Genomic DNA, 23910 nt, shown 5'->3' with positions numbered 1-23910 from the left:
CGAGCCCATGATTCAGCTCGCCGTTCTGGCGAATTTCGGTTTTACATTTTTACTTGCGCTAATGGACTAATCTTAACTGCGGAGGCATTTTGCCTTGTCTTACGTTGGGTCGCAATACAACTATACGAGCCGCCGAAGCGAGGGTTCGCTAATAATTTCGTTCCCCAGCGAATTTCTTCAATGAGCACAAAAATCCTCGGGCACAAGAGTTTTAGCATTTTGCTCACATCGGTAGGCGGCCCCCGATACGGCCACGAGTCAAACCCCGGAACCTCGTGCTCCTCATCCGAAATCGGTTCACCTCTTTATCAGGCACGATAGAAAGGAGTCCCCACAAGCAATTCTGCAAAGGTTTTTAGGGCCTGTAGACCTCATTCTCTTGATTTGTATCGGTTTTCCGTGGGTTGCTTACGGATTTGCACTTCCCATCAACCGACGTCTAAAAATTTTCTTAAAGTACATCCACAATGTCACAGTAGAGTAAAGGAAACAGACTTATCAACAAGCCCATTTTGCACACCCTACACATATCATATATTTAAAAAGAGCAAAAACAGGCACAGCAGTTTGCAAAAATTGCACAGATAGTATGCAGCCGCTTCGAACTTGGCCTTGTTAGGGAACAGCTGCATTGTCGCACTGTACCACCGGATGCACAATCGTGGGCGGACTTCAGGGTGCCTCAGGAAATATGTACACAGCCGCATAAATGAAAAAAAAAGAGTAGCATCAACCGCTGTTAGAGAAGCACATGCTTTCTTAGACTGGCGCGTTCTTCCGTGAGACGCGCTAGGATCAAGCAAGAAACCAAGCTCTAATCAAAAAAAAAACAAACAGGACCTATCAAACGTCGAAAAAATACCGACAAATGTAGCGAATGCGAAAGCGTATACGCAGCGGGAACGGAATGAACTAAAGAAAAGAACCTCGTTCCTTGAATGACAAAACGGGAAGCGCACGCAGAGATAGGCAGCGTGGATGGGATGCGTGGTTGATGCAGCGAAATCAAAAACATCCACTTTGCGCCAAAGAGGAGCAAAATGAATCGTAAGCAAGGCACCGGACAAAGCGAAAGGGAAGAAAGAAACACGCGTAAGTGGATCCAACCGCAACGCAGGTGCCAAAATAGAAGTGCCTCACAAAAGGCGGCACTGAGGAGCGCGCAAGGATGTAACTGGTGGAGTCGAGTATCGATAAGAATAGAAGAAAAGACTTTTAGCCGGGCACCGACGCGTAGCCAGAGCGTAGGAAATAGCGTCAGTCGGGAAATGGGGAGGCGGGCTTGCCCTTGAGCCGGCACCAGCTGTAGAAGCAGAAGAAAACGAAAGTCGGGTGGGAAAAAAGGGAGCAAAATAATAAAAAATCAAGGGGAAGGGACCCAGGACGCGCGCGTGCGCGCGCGAACACATCTCGGCGAAAACTTGCGCAAAGAGAAAAAAAGGGGAGCAAACACACTGAAAGAGGAAACGCACCCTCTCTGCCCAGCGTGGCTCTCCATTCCCCAACTCACGACACGTCAATGGCGACCTTCTCCTCGGGTGCGAAAGGGAGTGATCGGGGAGGGAGGAATACACGAAAAGGGATAGAGTGGGTATGCAGGGGCACCCGTGCCAGAGCAGTTTGGAAAAGAAAGAGAGCGAGCCTGGTGTCGGTACTCTTGGGGGAGAGTATACTAAGATCAGCAGGGCACCAAAAAAAGCACAAAACTGAACAGACGCGCATCGTGGAATGCGGGAAAGTGGAATGGGGAAAGGATAGTGGGAACTATAAGGTAAGCAGGGAAAATGGAGAATGAGGGAATGCCGTCGTCCCTGGCGCCGAGAAGCCGGGCCGAGGAAGCGAGAGCAACTCCCCTTCTCCATTCTACCATAGGCAAATAGGGAAAGGGAGAGGACAGAGACAGAGAGAAACTGAGCGCACGTTTTCGTGGGTTTTACGCGCTGCTGCCGCAGCACTTCTTATTATGTTTCCCCGACTCTCGTTTGCTGTACTTCGCTGCCTTGGCCGGTCGATACAGAACGCGCGCGAGCGAGCCAGGGCCAGAGGCGGCCGACAGCGACACTGCTACACAACGACGGGCTTCGGCCGGAGGAGCCGAGCCCCAGGCGGCATCCGTGGCGCCTCCGCCGCTGCAGCTCTCTCAGCGCCATCGCCACTACGCTGCGCACTACTCGGTTGCCCGGGCAACGGCGCTCGTGACGTCACCGACCTGCCCTTCTACGCCTTCCTTCCCGTAAAATGGGGGAAAATGAGGAAAAGGGAAGAGGGACAAGAAGGCGGGCGGAAGGAGATACGACGTGAGCAACGGAGGCAGAGAGAACGCACCTCCTCGCCCCTCATTCACCACTAGCGCGGACCGCGCGCGCGTTCTCTTGCGCAGCGTTCGCGCGACTGCGCCATCTGTGGGGCGCGCAGGAAAGTCAGAAACGCGGAGCTGGAACACCCGCCCGACGCTTCGCTCGCGCGGCAGCCTACGGCGACTTGTTCCGGCCGCCAGAGCGCCCGAAGAAGGGAGGACACCCTCCTCCTCGCTTCTCTCTCCTTTCTGCGCCTTCTCTCCCGGACAGCCACTACGCGGCTTCTGACACGCAACCCTCGGCGCGAACACTCGACGTCGCTTGTCGTCGTCGACGGTGGTAAACAACGGATGCCAGCTCGGACGACGGGTCTGACGACGACGACGACCAGCACGACGACAACGTCAGCGCCGCCGGTGCCGAGAACGACCTCGCGGCGGTCCGCCTAACGCCTGTACGCAAGCGAGGCACCACCTCGCCGTCGAGCCTACGCCGAGCGGGTGGTCTGCTGGCCACCGTTAGAAAGGGACGAGGCCGCCGTAGAGACGCGTCCCGGAGGAAGAACACACACACTGTGAGGACAGCGGGTGAAAGCGAAGTTGTGAACGTCGGGGGATCACGCAGAAAACGACCTTAACCCTTTTGTCTTGTCGCCGCGTGCGCTTGCCTTACGAAGCCGAGACAATGGTCCTTCGCCACCATCACCACGGCGGACAGGTGCAACCGCCTTGACGGGTGCCTCTCGCCGAAACCACTTTCGCGCCAACGGGTTGTCACTGAGAAGAAACGCCTGAGCCCACTCCTCCGGTGAGTTGACCAGCCGCTTTCCTCCCCACTGCCTTAACTCGCGTCATCTGCGCGCGATGAGGCCAACTGGGAGCGACTCGAGAGGCTGCGGAGTGGGAAGGGGGTGGGGATGCGCCGAGTTGGGCTTCACAGCGACGCTCAACGTGTACGCGAAACGACGTCGAGTACACCTGTGATGTGTTTAGGGTTGTTTTTTTTTTCTTTTTGAAGCTCCCATAGGCTCCGGTTTCGGGAGCGCCGACATATTGAGCGCGTCTCTGGCGAAGCGCGGTGCGTTTTCAAGTTCAAGGACACGACGCTGTCTTGAACGCCGTTCGGAGAGTGATGCGCGGGTTAGCGATGCGGCTTATACGAGTGGGCGCGGTGCGTCGAGGGACGGTGGGCTGCGTGCACGACGATGTTTCCCGCGATGTCTCAAGGATGTTGTTGTTGCTTTTGAAATAAGGATGACCGCATCTGCCAACAAGACTGTGTACTACACGATATGAACGGGGTTTATAGACAGGGCCGAAACGTAAGTGGCTTTCTGCGAAGTAGGGTACGTGTAGCAGAGTTTGCGACACTTGCACGATGGTGTCAAATCGATTGAATAACGAGACCGTCTGCGGGATGTATGTGGTAATCTTAATACCAAATGTTTATTTACGTATTAAAGACGTTTGTGGTTGCACACGAAGCTATTAAGAATGCAATTTACTAGCAATGGAGGATCACTGTATCGGGACCTACAAACGACAATAATCTGGTCACGTGCACCGGACGTACAGCACCTTTTAACGCAGCGTAAGCCTCGTCACATGATACACCGGCATCACGTAAAAGATGTTGACTGGCCGACCGGTCGATCTGTGTTCATTTCTCTTATATTGCATTGCAGATGCACGAATAGTGGATCACTCCGTTGTGCTGTTTTTATTCAAGCTGGTGTCATTCTCGCATGCAGTTGTTAAACAACTGCGACTGCGCTACTGACCTTCGCGTTACAAGTGCTTCATAAAGAGACGCAATCTTGAAGTTCATTGACATATTTTGACATCTTAAAAAATCGGCAAACCGGCTTCGTGTAGAGCCAGCCAACAAAATCAGTTTAACGTCAAGATTATCTTTCAGATACCGCGAGGTGGAGGGAAGGCGTTCATTCAATGAGTAACTAATTTCTGAGGTGTGTCTAACAGATCAAATACCTAGTGTTTCTAGAATTTTATGCAACGGACAAATAAAATCAAGCTTTTTACCGGAGGTAGGCAAGTGTTTTCTCCATAAAGTTAAAAGGCCAAAGCAATGTAGTCACCACGCAACCAACATGGGTTTATTGTATTTAAAGCAATAACGCTTTGAACAAGTACAGTGATTTTAAGGTTGTATAACGCTTAGAGGCATTATGGCCTTTACGTGTAGCCGGGACGCATCAAACAGCCTCCCTTTCTATTTAGCAGGGTAAAGTTGTAGGCCAGTTGGTGAGACATTCTGAATAAAGCCGCTACGGACGCGGGACGGAGGGAGACTCCCACACAGGGTGGTACTTGCAACTGAATTAGAAAAGTCAGCTATCTTAAATTTTGTGTTGGTCTTCATCGTAGTTACTATTGGTTGTCGAGTTACACGTGCCATCCTCTATAAAAGCCATGCTGTCTTTCTATAAAAATTCAGTCGCAAGTACCACCTGTGTTGTCGTGTGCCTCCGTCCCGTGTCTGTAACGGTTTTATTCAGAAATAAATTTTGCCCTTCTAGAATGGTTTGATTAGAAAACTGCGTGAGTCTATGTTTTCTATTGGATTCGTATAACACTCACGTGCGTAGCGTTTGTCATTTGAACACTAACATTACTTTTGAAGGTTAATTACAGAATTGCTTACGGGTGAGGACGATCATGATTGCCTTAAAGATGAATAATATTGCGGATGGGAAAGTGAATGCTACCACATGTGTGACCACATGATTTCTCTACGAGAGCTTCGGCAAAAGATGCATACGATGTTTGCACTTGCACTTACTGAAATCATCTTTAATATTGTTCTGTAATATGTCTGAAACAGACCGTTGATTGTACTAGTATAACACCACCTTTCACCGGTAAATAATATAGTCATTTAAAAGTAACAAAACTAAGCTAGCCTTATTGAGTGAGCGCTACAGGTCAACGTGTTCACAGGTTCTCAAATCCATCTCGGTCTAGACAATGGCGCGCTCACGAGCTTCTACCTGTGTCATTCATTCAGTTACGTTTGCGGCCACATTCACATTACTGTTATAGCCGTGATGAAGAAAAGAAAAAAGAATAGCGAGGCCAAAGTAGGTACAAGGACGCTAAGAAATGCTGCAGTGACGACTTCATGCGGTTTTCGATATTTATCTATCATAACCGCAAACGATTTTTGCCATAATATATCTACATATGCCTTTTTAACGATAACATATCTTAGCATGGTGTCCGAGAAACAAAATTCGTTACGTTCGCTTACGCTACCGATTTTCTCCTTAACTGGTATTTCTGAGCCTTCTGAAAATATACGTACGTAATAAAGATTAGATATGATAAATATTCAAGGTATATTGCTTTTGTATTTTTAATGAACGTACCCCTTTCGAAGAAACAGCACACAATGGGTCTTAGAAGGTTATGATTAAGCACAAAGAAAGTGTAACTTCGTCTTTTGTTGTATTTGTTTGTTTGTGTGTGTGTGTGTGTGTGTGTGTGTGTGTGTGTGTGTGTGTGTGTGTGTGTGTGTGTGTGTGTGTGTGTGTGTGTGTGTGTGTGTGTGTGTTTGTGTGTGTGCGCGTGTGTGTGTGTGTTTGTGTGCGTGCGTGCGTGCGTACATGCGTGCGTGCGTGCGTGAATTTTTCTTTTACTTTGATGCTGTGTTCGCGAAGCTTCCTCTTTAGCCAGTTTCATCAGAACACGAACGAAACTTCGGAAGTCCACGGTCCGCTTAGCCATCTGCAAGCTTAGCCGTCTACGACGGTTATCGGACATAGCCGCTGTCACCCAGCGCAGCTGCGCTATGTCCGTCTCCTGTTTGCCTGCCGCGCAACTGCGCAGTTGAAACGCCCTGCTAATCGTTCCCTCGCACAAAAGCAAGTATTGCCCTTCCAGCGACGTCGATGTTTCCAGGTACTGAGGCCGAAAACTATATGCCTTAAATGCAGTGGGCAGAAAGCCAACGCGACCGCCTGAAGAAAGAAAGAAAGAAAGAAAGAAAGAAAGAAAGAAAGAAAGAAAGAAAGAAAGAAAGAAAGAAAGAAAGAAAGAAAGAAAGAAAGAAAGAGGGTAGCATGACGCCAGTCATCTAGCCTCGGCAATGCAACCCCCTCTGATGCCGCCCCTTCTTTTTTCGTGGTAGCCCATTAGCCGTTTACGCTTGGGAAATGTGCCGTACATGGATAGTGAAAGCACAAAGAAAGACTAGGAGAAAGAGCCGTGGGACTGTCTTGGAAGCTAGTCATGAAGAATATGAAAGAAATGTTTTATCGGAAGGAGGGCTTCTGCATGCGATAAGCAGGAGATAATTTCCAACTGCCGAGCGCGCGGAGATCATGAAAGAGGGAAGAGCAGAGAGCCGGTCGGGAGAGCCAATCATGATTAAGTACTGCGAGCAAGCACGAATCAAACAATGGCTTAAGAGGAAGTTTTGCTCGGGCCCAACTGCGATGCGGCCTATTCAAGTACATGTAAAACGCAGAAACGATTTTCTGAGATAACCCTTGTACAGATTGTAATAGCATTTGTCGCATTTGAGAGAGAACGTTAAATTCTAGTGACTGTTGGAAGTAGAATTGCAAGTTAGGGCTTGGATATTTTTAAAAGAAACAAAGAAAACGCACAGTCGAAAAAAACTGGATGCATGGAATTTATAAATGTATAGCGCTGCATCCAGAATAGATATTGAAGTTCTGGAAACGGCCACCGTTAGATCATTCAAAGCGGACGAATTCAATATGTCTATATATATATATATATATATATATATATATATATATATATATATATATATATATATATATATTACGTGAATTGAATACGTTGTGCATAAGGGTTCTGCGAAAGCTACATCTATAGATACTGAATTTTTTTTTAGATTCAGGTGTAACATATCAATTTTGTCCGCTTTAGATGTACTATCATATGCTATTCATAGAATTCTGACATCATTTTTCCTTGCTGAGTAACAGAGTTGTAAACTCGATAGTTTCTTTTTCTGAAACTTTCTGATCTTTGCAAATATTTAATAAAAATATTAACCACGTAAGGAAATCCGAAACTAGCAGTCACTAGATTTTAAGTTTTTCATTTAAATGCAGCAAACCTCATCAAATTTGGTGCAGTGGTGGCCGAGAAAAACGATTTCTCCTTTTACATGTATGAAATGGGGTTTTACGTGCCAAAACCACTTTCTGATTATGAGGCACGCCGCAGTGGAGGACTCCGGAAATTTCGACCACCTGGGGTTCTTTAACGCGCACCTAAATCTAAGTACATGGGTGTTATCGCATTTCGTTCCCATCGAAATGCGGTCGCCGTGGCCTGGATTCGATCCCGGGACCTTGTGCTCAGCAGCATAACACCATAGCCACTGAGCAACCATGGCGGGTCATTGTAATGGTGGTTAGTGCATAGGTTCGACTTATCTTCATGCTGGTGGCTTCAGACACTCTTCCGGCGGTATATATTACGCTTTAGCTTCTGAAAATTTTAAGTACTCGTCGCTTGTTAAATATGGCAAGGCAATTAGCCCCTGCGCAACCACGAAATTATTGAGAATTGCGGCATTTTCTAGCGCAATCTTCGACTCAACTGAACAATCTATGAAGTTACAGAGCCAGTTGAAGCCAAAAGCATGAAGTTTAGCCATATTTCAGTACTGACTATCGTTCCCATGCTGGCTGAATAACCATGTTGCAGCTCCCGCAGACATTACCACCCCAGTTCCCTCTGAAAATTTTTGTTACAATACCTATGCGCAGGACAAGATTTTGCGAAGTTATTCGCACGGCACATAGCCTCGGAGATTACGGGGGCATGGTCCAATCTCAGAGACGACGCACAAGGCATCGGGTTTTCTACTGAGGCCACTTGAGAAAACTGGGCCGCTTCTATAGTTCCGCTGCCGTTGGAACGATGCGCAGTACATGAATTTGTCAGATATTCATGTCTGTGGCTTCAGACGTGCTAGTGGCTTCCTTTAGTCACTTCGGTTTATCTGCCTTTATTGGCCCCAATTTATGAAGAATCACATTTTTCTCAAAGCACGAAATGAATAAATCTGCCCTCTTGCATATTCATAGCATGTGTTAATAACCCAACATCTCTTTGGAAACGATCAATTTTGCAAAGCCACAAAGTCGATGGACGCCGGGATAGCGAAGTCTAGGCACGTTTGTGTATCATCCGTTATTTCCGTGTTGGCTGAACGTCCGTCCCTTCAGTTGCTGCCTGGAGACTAGGGCCATAATTCCCTGTAGTGATTTTTCTGGGAAACTTGTGCTCGTAAATACTTCTCGTGTCCGGTGAACGTGGTTGGATATGACACGTTGGACTGCTACCGACGTTGCAGGCTACGCTGGAGTTATTTCGGGAAGCGACTCAGTTGCAGGGCCAACGGTCGCAGCAGGACGTCGTAGTCAGTCGGAGTGCCCGTTTCTTGCTGCACCGTCGCATCATTGATATCGGCAGCTGTCAAGGTAGCTCTCGTTACTAGGGTCATAAAGAAGGGATTCCCGACACTTAGTTCATACAGGAGTTGTGTTCCAATACTCGCAGTGGCACTTAGTCACAGGGAGCCCGAATCATAAGAAGGAAACTTGCATAAGGATAAAAGCGGGTTGGAGTGCACATGGCAGGCATTACCAAGTCGTGACTGGCGGCTTACTGCTCTCCTTGAAAAAATATGTCCCCGACCGATGCATTCTGCCGATACTTGCATATGGACATAAAGGCCAACAAAAAAAGCTTGATAAGAATCTAAGAACCGCGCCACATTAGAGGGAACAATACCGTTAGGCATAACGTTGAGAGGCAGGGAGATAACGATGTGGATGAGAAAGCAAACGGAGGTAGCTGATATTCTAGTTGACATAACGACGATTAAGTGGGGCTGGGCAACCCATGTGATGCATAGGGCGAACGGGTAGTCCCGTAGAGTTGCATTATGGTTGCCAAAGGAAGGAAAGCACTGTTCAGGACGCTAAAACAAACGGTGGTGATGAAATGACGAAATTTGCAGGCGTTAGATGGAATCAGCAATACAGGTGTAATTAAAGATCACTGGAGGGAGGCCTTCGAAGACTGGCCTAAGTGAAACCAGCAGCTGCTGCCCTTTAAGGTCTCGCTCAAATTCTGACGAACCCGGCGGAAAATGCGACTTCGCGAAGACAGCGTCGAAGTCACGAATTACGCACTCTGCGTTGCTGTCCAAACAGGATAGCTGCTGAGTAGCCTGCCTGGAAACATGGCGAAATGCTCGCCTGCTCACAAGATCATGCCCGGGAATTCTGGACATAGCACTTTCAACCGTCTTCCGAACTTCAGCGCAATGCACTCACATAACTTAATGCCTTATCAATTATAAAAAGTATAATATTTCAAGATATCTACCGAATTTCTTCAACCTTCAATTAAGAACGTTTAGGGACTACTCCCGTCTTATGTTTTGAAGTCTAGCAGTGTTTCGGGGCTATAACGCAGAAGCGAAGTCGTGACTAAGTGCCATAAATACGTACGTTATTTGAGCCTTTACGCCAATATCCTAGGCAGAAAAGTACTGATTCTCTGAATAAAGCTGACTGAATGATTCAAAGAATGAGTGAATGAACGAATTAATTATATGAGAATTCCCTCTCCACCTTGCGAAGGGACAGTTGTTTATGTTTGGCCGATCTTTCAAAATACGATATATTTTAATGTGCTTCCCATTTAGTAACGCTGGTACAATGCTGTGACGTGCGGCAGATATACGGGGCTATAGGTCCGTAATTCCTGAGTGTGAAAATCGACACGGTTTTTGATAAATTGGAAGAATGCAGTGCTCTATATTTGATGGATTTGCGCACATCTGTGTAAAATTATTAGCTAATACTTGTTTCTTTTTTCTCATTACCGTCACGTGGCGTTAGTTCATGGAGACGCAGTGAGACCGAGTGTGCTTCAATAATTGAGCTTCAAGCTATCCTGGAACAAAGCCCAAAGATTTACTTTCCGTAAGCGGACGGTTGTTGAGTTTGTCTGCGAAGATTCACAATAAGCAAACAAAGTGAAACAAAGGAGCAATATTTTTTACTCCTACCTAATAAACAAAATTCCTTGTTACACTACCCGAAAGATCATCTGAGCAGAAACGCTATTTTGTTTATTTTTTTCGTAAATGTTTCAGTACACCGACATTTTTTTTATTTTGTAGCAAACAACTAAATATCAAATTCCGAATCGCTCACTCCACTTACGCCATAAGCCCCAGACGACGGTGTTCTTGTCATTTTTTCTTGCCAACATGAGCACCTGAAGTAGTACGGCGGTATTAGACAAAGACCTTTCAAAGATGATTGGTTCTTCGGGGAACGCCTTCTGGCGCGAAATGAAACAAATACGAAATGCGATGTGCTTAGTAACTTCTCATTTTTATGTGTAAAAGCTCTCGCATGATTCGCAGGGGCTCGGGGTGGCTTCCAACGAGGAGGTAAAGCAACGTATAAAATAGAAAAAAAAATGCCGCGTTTTTCGTATAGTTCGCAACGGAAGGCTCAGATCGCAGTGCAAAGCACGCCATGCTTTTCGCGAGGGCGCCTGCAGATACACGTGTGACCTTATGTACGCCGCTGCACCTTAGTTTTTCTTGGTGAGAAAGCTGAAACGCAAAAGGAAAGCACACACACACATACACACGCAAGCTTGTTTTTGTCCGACGGAGGAGGCGTCGAGAAACTGGTTTACTTAAGGATCAAAAGGCGCGCGGTTGCGCTCAAATTTCGAAACTTTAGGGCAACGCCTCGCACGTGAAAATAGGGAAGGCTGCGAAGGAAGTAACGGGGGTGTCTTGTGGAGAGCGATAAGTTCGTGCCTGCGCCCTAAGTTGCTCTCGGTTCAATCCTATGTAGTGAGCGAATTGCAATCACGCCCTCTGTGTCAACAGAGGCCTTTGCTTTGGCATGAGCGAGAACGAAACACTGTCGCCTTTTCTACGCGAACTAAGGCTTCAAAAGTAACAAAATAAAGGGAAGAGGGGGAGGGGTCTTTCGGAGGAGCAAGGGATTATGTAGGCTATAGAAAACGGGCTCGAATGGAACCTCACGTAAACAAGCAGGGCGCTATTTGAGCTGATAGAAAAATACCGGACGAATGTACTACGTGTGCTTTGAAACAAAACTAACAATGAGGGGAAAAAAGGTGGAAGGAAGTGCGATCTGCAATAGCAGATGGCGCATCGGTAGAAACAGACGACGCGTTGGTATAAGGCCCATTCGATTCGCCCTGCATGTCGCGAACCAGTTACCGCTGGTTCTGTGCCATTTTTTTGTTCTACCGGAACCGGCTCGCGCACAAGACCGGCGCAACTTCTCGAACGGTTGCAGAAAATGCTGTGAACCGGTCCGGACTGAGGGAAGCGAACGGAGACGTACAGATGCCGCCATGTTCAACTGGTGGTATGAACAGCGAGCTGCAGCAGCTGCTGAGCTTAGTTGGCAAAGTGCAGGTGAATGGAACATGCACCTTTAAGCAGATGGCGTTTTTGCAAAAGCAGGTGGGTCGGTTTTACGCTACAAGTGCATTCCTACCTTTCTATGCACTTCTGTGAGTGAGATGGTTGAAGAGCGTGTTATACAATCTTAACATAAAGTTTCATGGGAGGAGTGAGGAAAATTTTATGAATGTTGCATGTTGTTTGATGAAGAACTTTTGGAAGGCCTGAGATAGCTTAGAGATGCGCCAAATAATGTCTGCGGCATGCGAGAAAGTAACACAAGATATATTACATAATAGATTTAAATGAATTAAATAATCTAAAACATTGGAATTAAAATAACTGTGAAATGGGCATCTGGCCAACCATAGCTCGAGACGTCTGGGCCAGCAATACGCCTTAAACGTAGCCTGTGAATAATTGTAGAAAAACGATTAATTTAATGACGCACCTACAGGGCATACCACGACCACATTTGAGCACGCCGGCTCCGTAAGGTTTCCTAATAACGTATTAAAAGTACACGAACGGGATTTTCAATACCTAGCTGCAGTGCTCTTACTTATATTTTTGCAATAACAAAACATCACAGCTAATTTCGCCCATTGTCATCCTAATATCGAGTATAACGGACAAGGGCTTCCTTGCGGTGCGCTAATGCAGCAGCGAGCCATTCGAACAATGATATGATAAGGAAGGCGGCTGCAATTGTATGCGCATATTCTGCTTTTCAAATTATCCCAACGAACGGCCGTACGTAAACTACAAGTCACGGCAACAAAATTAGCGCAATTTGGCCAACTTTAGCCCACTGTATACAGGACAAATTTGATTTTTGTTGTGCGCGATTCTTCTGGGACAACGTTGGCTCGTGTAATTTTTTCTGAAAGTTCAAAGCAAAATGCGGCAAAGTTAGCCCACAAAAGGAAAGGCAGATATTGAGCGGTACCGGTCCTAATAAACTTGTCAAGGCGACCTTGTAAGCGGATGTCACGAAGGGCGCGAGTATCGGGTTGCTGCGGATTGGCTGGGATTGAGCAAGAAATTTAATTTCGGCGTCAGTGAGCCGCGACGGTGTCGGCGGCAGACGGCGGTCGGTGACATCGGCCGTCTGTTTCTGCAGAAGCAGACGGCCGATGTCACCGACGGCATCTCCTTGAAGATGCCGGTATTAGATGAAGACGTCTTCTATCCTACGAACTGCCCCCAAGGAAAATTTTGAAGCCTATTTCTTTACGGTGTCCTTCCTTATCCCACCGTTATCTTGCTTGAAAATTATACGAGCAAGAATACATGCGTTAGCAATTATACATGTGAGTGAACTCATTGTGTGCACACAAAAATTTATATTTCTCATATTTCTACTTCAACGAACTGAATTTAAGCTTGCTTTCCGAGAAAGTATATTTTATCTGATATTTAACTAGATCTGCGCGTAGCATATTCGGATTTGGGACTCCGCAAAACTCACTAAGCGGTGCTTTTCTGACTCGGGGTGCTTGACAGATAAATTGTGTTTGTTATACACCCACGTCTGGTGAAAGATCCCTTTGCTTTGACGCTTCCATAATTCATGTCGAGAAGCCTTCAACGGTTACAGTAAGAAAGGTTCCGTCAAGCCGAAACTTAGATTGGTGATTATTACAGCCAGAGCGTCAAAGCAATGAGTTCGCCGTCTGCTCAACGAGCAGACGACACTAATTCGAGCAACTGAGCTTCATCTAACTTGTTGCTACGCTTACGAAAAATACCTTCAGTAGTTTGCTTACTGCGCCAAGCTTGCTAAGCAGGATTGTTTTGGTCTAAGCTGTTTATTAGATACATTTTCTTTGTCAAATATCTGCGTTGGAAGCTTTTCGCTTTGACGCGTTTCTCTTTCTTCTACAAACGCTGTCAACAGTGACCTTTTCAAACGCGCCGCCGTGTTGAAATGTCGGCGGACGAATACTAAACTAAGAGTGTCAAAATGATGGGCTATAGCCGTTTGCTCGCAGAACAGGGGACGCGGTAGTCGCTCTCGGGAGTGCGCCAGACGACGCTAGCATAGGCGTCGCCTGCTGCGAAAGCAGACGTAGTACGCGTTAGGGAAGGCGAGCGTAAAACGAAAGAAGACGAGAGTATGAAAAAAAAAGACGAAGCATCACGCAGGGGGCGCCATCATCCAACCGCCTGCTTCACCTCGGGTGATGGTCGTCCTTGAAGAGAAGCCGCCGTCTAAATAAATGGCGTCCTCATCCCGCAGACGCGCAGAGGAAAAGAGCCGTTGCCAACGACAGCTATATTGCAGCAGCGCCTCAGCGTCACCGAGCAGCAGAAAGTAAAGTGAGTCGGGGCGCCACAGAGCAAGGCAGACGGCAGAATGGACAGGCCTTGCGGCTTCGAGGAGGACAGGAGACACGAGGCAACGAATGGGGAAAAAAAACGTGGGAAGGGGTATGCAGTTGTAAGCCCGACCCGAAAGGAAGCTCTTAATGAAGCCGCCTGGTCACCAGGCAGACGCGTCATATTAAGTCGCGCCGGGAAGAGAACAAAAATCTCTTTTTTTACCTCTCCCCCCCCCCCTTCCACTTCTTGTAGGCAAGCAATATTCCTTGCTTAGAAGGAAGTCATTTCATCGAGTGCTAGATGGAGAGGACGGGGGGGGGGAGGGGGGAGGGGCGAGGGGGCGCATCCGAGTACGCGCCTAAGGTAGTGGCGTCATCTGGTTCCGTATATTAACAAAAGCACCGCGGAACACACTCCTCAGTGACTTTAAAAGTACCTCTGTAATTATTTTGTTTGTCTTTTAACATGATGTGAGACCCAAATATGACATGAGTACCGCGAATGGAGTAGCCTTTGTGCGCACGTGAAGGGCTGTGACCCATCATCTTTACTCATCTACGGTCTTCTTTTTTTTCTTTTTTTTTACTGCTGGTTACACACGTTTAATTATTGCCACTCTACAGACACGGCCTTCTAAGACTACAAAAACTGAAACATTAATCTACAACCAAGCTTACGTGGTAGATGTAGATGTAATGTGACGCAAAACGAGCGCGAGCAACCAACAAGAGAAACAAAAAGTGATCAAACCTTGCAAATTTCTTAGACTTCTAAATGACTACTACAGGAGCAGTTTCTTCCCAAGGGCACCACGACATTTTCTGGCACAACCATTTCGCAATGCGAGAACGTTATTAGTATTTCTTTGTTTCTGTCTCTCTTTGTTTTGTTATCTTCGAGATACTCGCACACGTACTACCAATCTCCGAGTCTGCGTGACACACACAAAACCACGCCGAAGTTGCCAAGTGAGATTGTTGCGCAATAACTCGTATTCTGACGTTTGTCTCCTCAAGATGCCTGATTGTGACTGAATTAATTGCGTAGACTTAGTTAGCATAATGAGTGGACTGATCGAAAACGCTCCAATTCCTTACGACGTGTGTCAGCAAGGCAGGGTAGGAAGCCTGCAGACACAGAATAATATAGGTGAAGATAAGACGCGGAATTCAACCACACACAACATAAACACGTCGTACACTGGCGCTTCAAGGGACCGGCAACCCATTTTCATGCATTTGGCGGGATTGAAAACATGTTATCTCAAGCAACTGTACCGGCAAAAGTTCATGAGGGAAATGCCTGGAAATATTCAAAAAAGTCATTCTTCGATCTACGAAGTCTCTTCTGCTCACTGTCTACGGACTCCAGCAACAGTGACAACTGCTATCGATGGTGGCAGAAACTGAGCTATTCGACACACATGCACCTTAGGCGGCGGAATAGCTGCTGTATCAAACTCTTACACTGCGGTCTAAGAAGAGCCGCAACAACTTTTTGTTACAGTAGATAAGTCGCGGATACTTTTCTACTTCGCAATACTTCCTGCCGGTGACAAACGTGGCAGCCTCGACGTCATAGCCCTCGAGACCTGTTTCTGTTACTCAGAGGCATCTCAGAGGCAACCGTGTCCGACCGATGAACGAATGGAGCAAGCCGACTGACGCGTGTTTCACATGCAAGCGATTGAGCGAACGGAGCGAACAGCGGCGCGGCGCTGCGAAGCATTTCGCGAGGTTTCGTTTCACATGCATTGCCGCCGCGCGTTTTCCGCCGCTGCGAATACCAATGTTGCTGGCAAAAAACGCGGGACTTTCAGCCAGTTTCGGTAGTTTGCGACTACCCATATAAGCGTTGCTTTGTCCTTGATTCTCAAATTTTTATTTTATAAATACATATCCTGCGCTTTAAGTATCTAAATCATGCTTACTTTTTATATTTTGTGTTGTTTTTGTAAAAAGATGCGCATATGCGGCGCACAAACTCGCGAGCGTCTCGGCATTCTGCCATAATGGATGCTAGCGTGTGGACGGAGGCGGAGATGGAGATGGATTTATGTGCGCCGCATGACGATTCCTACACGCATCTCCTTTTGCTCGAGGAGTACTGCCTTTTAAAAAAACGGAAAGCTTTGCTCGAACTCCGGGTTCCACGGCGTTGGTGGGTGAGACCCATCTGGGAGAATCGGAAGGAGGAATCCGAGTTCCACACCGCGGTGAGTTGTGTTTGCACAGAAATAGTTATCGTGTTGCTGGTACTTTACTCTGCAATATTTTCGTGCAGATGCCGCTGCTCATGAACGCCGACACGGAGTATTTTCAGAAGTACTATAAGATGTCGACAGAAAAGTTTGAGGAGCTCCATGCCCTCGTTGAAGGGCCGCTTACGAAGCCCTTCGTTGTGCGGGAACCTATACCGTCACGCGCACGACTTGCAATGACTCTCAGGTAGGTCGACCCGGCGTGGTTGCTCAGTGGCTATGGTGTTGGGCTGCTGAGCACGAGGTCGCGGGATCGAATCCCGGCCACGGCGGCCGCATTTCGATGGGGGCGAAATGCGAAAACACCCGTGTACTTAGGTTTAGTGCACGTTAAAGAACCCCAGGTGGTCGAAATTTCCGGAGTCCTCCACTACGGCGTGCCGCATAATCAGAAAGTGGTTTTGGCACGTAAAACCCCATGATATTTTTTCAGGAGGTCGCCGCATTTCATTGATAAATCGGTGACCCGAGTACGCCAAGCTGACATTACTTCTGAGCTTCCTTCCAGGTACATGGCATGAGGGATGCAAATTCAAGATATCGCCCTGGCATTCAGAGTGGGCATCTCAACAGCTGATATTATTATCCGCGAGACTTGCAAGGTGTTGTGGGAAATTCTTCAGCCCATTTGTCTCAAGGTATGTTGTTGGCAGGAAGAGACCGTTTAGATGGAGGTGAAACGCTAGGCGCCCGAGTACTGTTCGATGGCAGTGCGCATTAAACCGGTTGAAATTAACCCCGAGCCCTTCACTACGGCGTCCCTCATAGCCCATGTCGCTTTGGGATGTTAAACGACCCCATACACTACAGGAATCTTTTTCTCCCCATATGTGATGTAGGTAGCCTACATATTATATGTAAGAATACTGCAGGGATAAACTCATATACATAATGATTGTTTATTAATCATCACTGCATATTCTAAGAGATTTGTTTTTAAGAACAGTTTAGCAATGAGCATCGTGTGAATTAGACACTATCCACTCTATGTGCACATTGTACATGACAGTGAGGAAGGGCAAATTGCAAGAGAGCAAAGGGAGAACTGCATATCATGAATGTCCATTGTAATATTTCCAAAGGCACCTGTCCGTTTAAATACAAACTGAAAACAAAATAGGAAGCATGCGGATAGTGTTGAGAGTGTGAAGTCTCTAAAAGTATTGCATATGCTACAAGAGCTCAAGAGCAAGTTCATGCAGTTTTCCCACCAACATGCACGTGGTTATATACTGTAAAGATACCAGAATTATATGTGTGGTATGCACTCTTTGATTTGGAGTGTTTAGTGAATGGTTCCTAAGCTTACATGCCTCCCCCCTTTCAAAAAGAAAGAATAAGCTGTATGTGATCTGTTGCTTGAGGCATTAAGATTTTATCGAAGTGTATATGTTGCTCTGCTTGTCAGTTCATACTACAAATAAATAGAACGAACTAAAGACAGGGACGTTAAATAACTGCAGGATGGCACTTCTCTTTACATGCCGCTCTTTGGTTTGCACTGTTTCTCATCTTACACTAAAAATGCCTTTATGTCTCCAGAAGAGGGTTGTAGCGCCGAAAAACACAGCACACCGCAAGCGAGACGGGACAGGCACATATGGGATGCGCCTGTCCCGTCTCGCTTGCGGTCTGTTGTGTTTTTCGGCGCTACAACCCTCTTCTGGAAACATGCACCAACTAGCCCCCCAACAAGTATTACTCAGTTACCTTTATGTCTGCTTCGTTCCCACCACAGGTGCCAACTACTTCCGATTGGCAGAAGGTAGCCGAAGGATTTTTTGAAAAATGGAACTTCCCGAATTGTGTAGGTGCCGTGGATGGGAAACACGTGCAGATTCAGGCCCCACCAAATTCAGGCAGCCTATACTTCAACTATAAAGTAATGTACACATTGACCCGTTTTTGTTTGTAAATCACTATTTTCTCAATATTAACCATTCATCATTCCAGGGCACATACTCTATAGTACTTATGGCTATAGCAGACAGCAATCTGAAGTTTATCCTAGTAGACGTTGGGGCCTATGGGCGGCAGAGCGATGGCGGAACACTCGGAGCCTCAAGGCTAGGGAAATTCTTGGAACGTGGCCTCCTCGGTCTCCCGGCACCAAAATGCCTACCAGAGACTTCAACGGTGGCACCCCACGTTTTCGTAGGGGACGAAGCGTTCCAGCTTCGCCCCGACTTTCTTCGGCCTTACCCAGGTAGAGGCCTAGATGAAGGCAAACGAATATTCAACTATCGGCTCAGTCGTGCAAGGTTTGTTTCAGTGCTACATTAATTTACGGTATGGGTGTCATCACTGGCCTAGCAGCAGAAATTGTTGACCTAATTTGATGTACCTCTCGAGATCACAAGTGCAATGTACTTGTATCAAAATTCTTTTCATTTCAGGAGGTGTGTTGAAAACGCATTCGGGGTGATGGCCTCGAGGTTTCGAATTTTTCGCCGAGTTATTAACCTGCACCCCGAGAATGCAGATTACGTGGTAATGGCTGCATGTGTGCTGCACAATTTTCTGAGTGAAGATGCAGCTTACATGCCACCGAACTATGCGGACTCAGAAGACTGCTACGGTAACGTGACTGAAGGCCAGTGGCGGGAAGAAGACACCCAAGCCATGCTTGAATTGGCGCCTCCGGTAGGCCATAACTACAGTCGCAGTGCAGCTGCAACAAGGGAGATTTTCAAGAACTATTTTAATAGCACGCAAGGAGCCGTGCCATGGCAGTGGGCATCAGCTGGACTGCGGCACTGAAGACTGCTCTGTGCCACCTCTCTCTCTCTATCTCTCTCTCTTTGTGTGTGTGTGTGTGTGTGTGTGTGTGTGTGTGTGTGTGTGTGTGTGTGTGTGTGTGTGTGTGTGTGTGTGTGTGTGTGTGTGTGTGTGTGTGTGTGTGTGTGTGTGTGTGTGTGTGTGTGTGTGTGTGTGTGTGTGTGTGTGTGTGTGTGTGTGTGTGTGTGTGTGTGTGTGTGTGTGTGTGTGTGTGTGTGTGTGTGTGTGTGTGTGCGCGCGCGCGCAGCAAGCAGGTTTGGCATGGGGAAATAAACATGGCATGCGAATAAACCGGAATACGCCTTATTCTTCTTCGTTTGATGGGTGCACAAGAAGGCCCACTGGGTATTTCCCTTGACTGTAATGCTCACAAATGCTCAGCAGCTCCATCTTTAAATGCATCAGCATGTGTGCAGGAGTTGCTTCAACTTGTGGTCTAAGTGACAGCAAAAAATGGCTTGAAGCGTCCATCGGCCTGTGAGCAGCAATGGCATTCCGCACGGATTGCAGCTGCCTATCTGTCTCGTCCAGTTCGTGGCGCCTCTTTTGTCGTTTATTTGGCGCTTTTGTCTGGACACCGCTTGTGCTGGGGGTTGCCGTCATAGGCCCGGCTTCATTTGCATCTGCACAGCCTGGGGTTTGAAACAGTACTTCGAGGGTGTCCAAAGAGGCATCTGGATCCTTCTGACTGTTTCGCGCTGGGCTTCCGCATGTAGCTGCACCACTGTTGGGCGCCAAGTTCCCACTAGCTGCCGCGTTGTCCGCGAGAATATCTGTGCGACCAACTGAGAGATCAGTTGGTCCAAGGTTGCAGTAGCTCCTGCGTAGAATGTGCACAAAGTGTCAACTCGTTTTCACATGCATATTACTTGTTGCTTACCGTCTCGTTTCAACGGCATCCCTGAGGAACTCTAGCTGCTGCATATATGGCCAAATTGATTTGCTAGCAGCTGCTGCTCCACTCTTCTTTGTGTCTGCTTCATCTTTAATTTTCTTTCTAAAAGTATCTTTAAGATTTTTCCACCTTGTTTGGATTTCTTCCATAGTCACTGAAATGGGGACCAGTATACCACATGATGTTAATCAACAGAAGGGATAAATAATTTTGAGCTCATATAAAGGTCAAAGTTTTGCATGAACATGCGGATTTTGCCATCTGTGAGCACAATAATAAAATAAAGCCCACATGAACGGGCCTACTCGCAGTAGCTTTAGCTCGGGCGCAACTCCGATGCAGCCTATTCAAATACGTCTAAAACACAAAAACACTTTTCTAAAATAACCACTGGGCCGATGTTAATGAAATTTGTTGTATTTGAGAGGGAAAGAAATTATAGTGACTGTTGGTTGCAGAATTTCTATTTAGGGCCTTAATTTTGTTACAAGAATTTCCAAAAATTCGGAAGTTAAGAATAGAGGCACCAAGTTTACAAATTATTTACTCGATCAAGAGCAGATATCGCGATTCTGTAAACGGCATCTATTGGATCATTCAAAGCGGAGAAATTCGATATGCGAATTTATATTTTACGTGAATTCGTTACGATATGTACAAGGGTTCTGCAAAAATTGTATTTCCACATTACTAAATTTTTTGAGAATCATGAGTGACATATCAATTTTGTCAGCGTTAGATGTACTATTAGATGCAATCCACATAATTGTGCCATCGTTTTTCGTTGCTGAGTTACGGAGTCGTAAACTGGGTAGTTTCGTTTTCCGAAAATGTGCGCTTTTTGCCAATTTTTAATAAAAAATTGACCATTTAAATAAAGAATTCGAAACAAACAGTCTCTAGACCTTAAGTTTTTCTTTTAAATGCGACAAACCTGGTCGAATTTGGTGCAGTGGTTGCCAAAAACGAATTGTCCTTTTACATATATTTAGATGGGTACACCTGAGCTAAAGCTTCCTCTTATCTAAAATGACAGCTTTCTTTTTCTCGCGGTTGCATAATTAAAGAAAAGGCGTTTCGCTAGAGAAGCGAGAAAAAATACTTTTAACACAAGCACTGTCATTCCATTCAAGAGTCTGGAACATTAAAAAAAAATATTTATCAACACTGACAATCTCGCAGTTCAATACAACTGTTTTTTTTTTTTTCGCTTACCGGTGTCGAAGTGTTTCAGCAAGGCGTCCCTTACTTCTTCCCAAAGGGACTCTTTAGACGTCCTATTGCGGAAGTTGTTGTCTTTCACATTCCAAAGCAGTGGCCGTTTCGAAACTTCAGTGATAAGCAGCTCGTTGAACAGCTCTCTTGGCATGTTGCCCGTATCACGTGTCGCAAGTATATAAACATCGTCCTATGTGCGGGCTTTCCCGCACCAGTCCTCCTCTGGTCACGTGGCGAAGCGGGCCGTTCGGAAGCGGCGCTGCCGCTCTGCCGCCGCGATGAAATTCCAACCTGCCCGAACCTCGCCGCTCTCGCCGCTGGTGCCGCCGCCGCCGCCGCTCGAAACCGATATCTGCGGCGCGGCGGCAGGATTCGCGAGCATTTTCGCTTGCATGTGAAACAGGCTTGACGCGGTCGACCCTGCACGTTGCAGCGCCATTGTGGTCAGCCCGAACACTGACTGCCGGCTGGCGGCAGGCACGTCGTTGTGGCACAGTCGGTGCAGTGCAGTGGCCAGTTTCGTATTTGCGAGAAGCTTACGAGACGGCGGCGCTCCGTCACTTAATGGCACCGCTTGCTGGCCCGTGGGTAGCGCGACTTTTCTAGCAAACAATCTACAGATTTCAGTTGCGCAGACAAATAGAGGTAACTTGCAATAATAGGTAACGGAGATTTTTGTAACTTTATAGATATATCATTTGACACCAGCTGAGGCCTTTGAGTTTATTTGTTAGCAATGGACATGGTTGTCAGGGCCTGCGACAACCGCATATAACGTTGACCTCGGAGCTAGGTATAACCGTTACAACAATCACCTTATTAAACTTTTCGAAATTTGGAAACATAACTACTTCAATTTAAATTTAGTACGAGAATGTAGGCTCCTACATGTAACTCCTAGGCCACATAAGGCAGTACTGCAGCAGGCGAAGATCACGTCGTGTGTGTCGCGAAGAAGTTGTTTCTGAGGTGATGACGGAGTCCACCCAATGCTCAGAGTTCAATGCCTGAGGAATCACTAGAGTCAGTTTACTTAATTTAGAATTAAGAGATGCGTTCCCCCTAAACATTCTGTTCCTACTTACGTTTGCTACATCATCATCATCATCAGCCTGGTTACGCCCACTGCAGGGCAAAGGCCTCTCCCATATTTCTCCAACAACCCCGGTCATGTACTAATTGTGGCCATGCCGTCCCTGCAAACTTCTTAATCTCATCCGCCCACCTAACTTTCTGTCGTCCCCTGCTACGCTTCCCTTCCCTTGGAATCCAGTCCGTAACCCTTAATGACCAGCGGTTATTTTCCCTCCTCATTACATGTCCTGCCCATGCCCCTTTCTTTTTCTTGATTTCAACTAAGATGTCATTAACTCGCGTTTGTTCCCTCACCCAATCTGCTCTTTTCTTATCCCTTAACGTTACACCTATCATTTTTCTTTCCATAGCTCGTTGCGTCGTCCCCAATTTGAGTAGAACCCTTTTCGTAAGCCTCCAGGTTTCTGCCCCGTAGGTGAGTACTGGTAAGACACAGCTATTATACACTTTTCTCTTGAGGGATAATGGCAACCTGCTGTTCATGATCTGAGAATGCCTGCCAAATGCACCCCAGCCCATTCTTATTCTTTGCTACACCACGAATCAATTTTGCTACTGTTTTTCGTTCCCTCCAAGAAAGGGAAACAAGAACATAGAGCCATATCTTTGCGACATTAAGGAAGGAAGGAAGGAAGGAAGGAAGGAAGGAAGGAAGGAAGGAAGGAAGGAAGGAAGGAAGGAAGGAAGGAAGGAAGGAAGGAAGGAAGGAAGGAAGGAAGGAATAAACGGAAAGACAGGGACGTTAGCCAGAAAACTGCATGGAAAGGGTGCGACATACTTGTCATCCCAATGACATAGTTTACACTTCATGCTCTAAAATTTATCTTGCGACACACACTTACTTCAGTATCACAAAAGCGGTGCCTACATTTGAGCTTTCTACGAGATAAAGATAGTTGCACACTAGACTCCGAGACTTGTATCTCTGAATTTTACTCTCCGCAGCTACGCAAAACAAGAGCGCAATTTCTTACGAACTCGGAAGCGCTAAAAAAAAATGAAACAAAGGCGCGTCTGAAATCAAAATTGCTCACGTCGAAAGCCTTCGACAACGTGCGCGTTGCACATCCGAATTACTCCAATACACCACGCCGAGCTCCAACGGGCTGCAATCAAGGCAATTGGAAGTCTGGTTTCCGTGGCAGCAGCAGACGGCAAACCACGTTCCTCGTGTAGCAGGCGACGCTCACGCGAGACCGCAAGTGAGGGGAAGATCGAAGTTGCAGACGAAAGGAACAAAGAAAAGCGTTCAAAACAACGGGCGAATCGCAAACGGCCCCGCATAACGCTGTTTACACATGAGGATGCATCTGCGTGTACACGTGCAGAAGCCGACGACGGAGTATCAAAAAAAGAGAAAATGACAAATAAAAAGGCGCAAAGCAAACAGACCAAAATACCACTACAGCGAAACCGAGGCCGCAGAGGGAGACAATTGCGCCGGATCACGCGAAGTTGCATTCGGCACCGCGCTGCGTCGTGATACGCGAGTTCTGTCGAGAAAACCGTTTCGTCCCAGGAGACCTTCAGGCGAGCGAAAGTGCCGTACTTCAAAGCAAACC

General features: G+C 46.9%; 2 protein-coding genes across 4 annotated transcripts in view; both read left to right on the top strand.

Annotated features, from left to right (window-relative positions):
* The window catches only part of LOC135913576 (GTP-binding protein Di-Ras2), a 432585-nt gene that overhangs the window by 210302 nt on the left and 198373 nt on the right, over positions 1-23910 (top strand). The window contains exon 1 of one of the 2 annotated variants that reach the window (XM_065446089.2): positions 2460-3104. The exons of the other annotated variant lie outside the window; for it this stretch is intronic. The gene's annotated coding sequence lies outside the window, so the exon portion shown is untranslated. Of the gene's footprint in view, positions 1-2459; positions 3105-23910 lie in introns of those variants that run through there. 2 annotated transcript variants of the gene reach the window in all.
* Positions 16121-19212, top strand: LOC135901622 (uncharacterized). Of its 2 annotated transcripts, XM_065431480.2 has the most exons (6): positions 16121-16317; positions 16386-16549; positions 16871-17000; positions 18101-18244; positions 18316-18623; positions 18759-19212. In XM_065431480.2, the coding sequence occupies exons 3-6, from the start codon at positions 16887-16889 to the stop codon at positions 19120-19122; spliced, it is 930 nt and encodes a 309-aa protein (XP_065287552.2). In that variant the 5' UTR covers positions 16121-16317; positions 16386-16549; positions 16871-16886; the 3' UTR covers positions 19123-19212. The 2 variants fall into 2 exon arrangements, with proteins under 2 accessions (XP_065287552.2, XP_070382362.1); XM_070526261.1 differs by lacking the exons at positions 16871-17000; positions 18101-18244; positions 18316-18623.

The sequence above is a fragment of the Dermacentor albipictus genome, chromosome 9 (assembly GCF_038994185.2).
Source record: "Dermacentor albipictus isolate Rhodes 1998 colony chromosome 9, USDA_Dalb.pri_finalv2, whole genome shotgun sequence".
Lineage (NCBI taxonomy): Eukaryota > Metazoa > Arthropoda > Arachnida > Ixodida > Ixodidae > Dermacentor > Dermacentor albipictus.
Note: the sequence above shows the minus strand (reverse complement) of the source record. Positions and strands in the feature narration are given on the sequence as shown.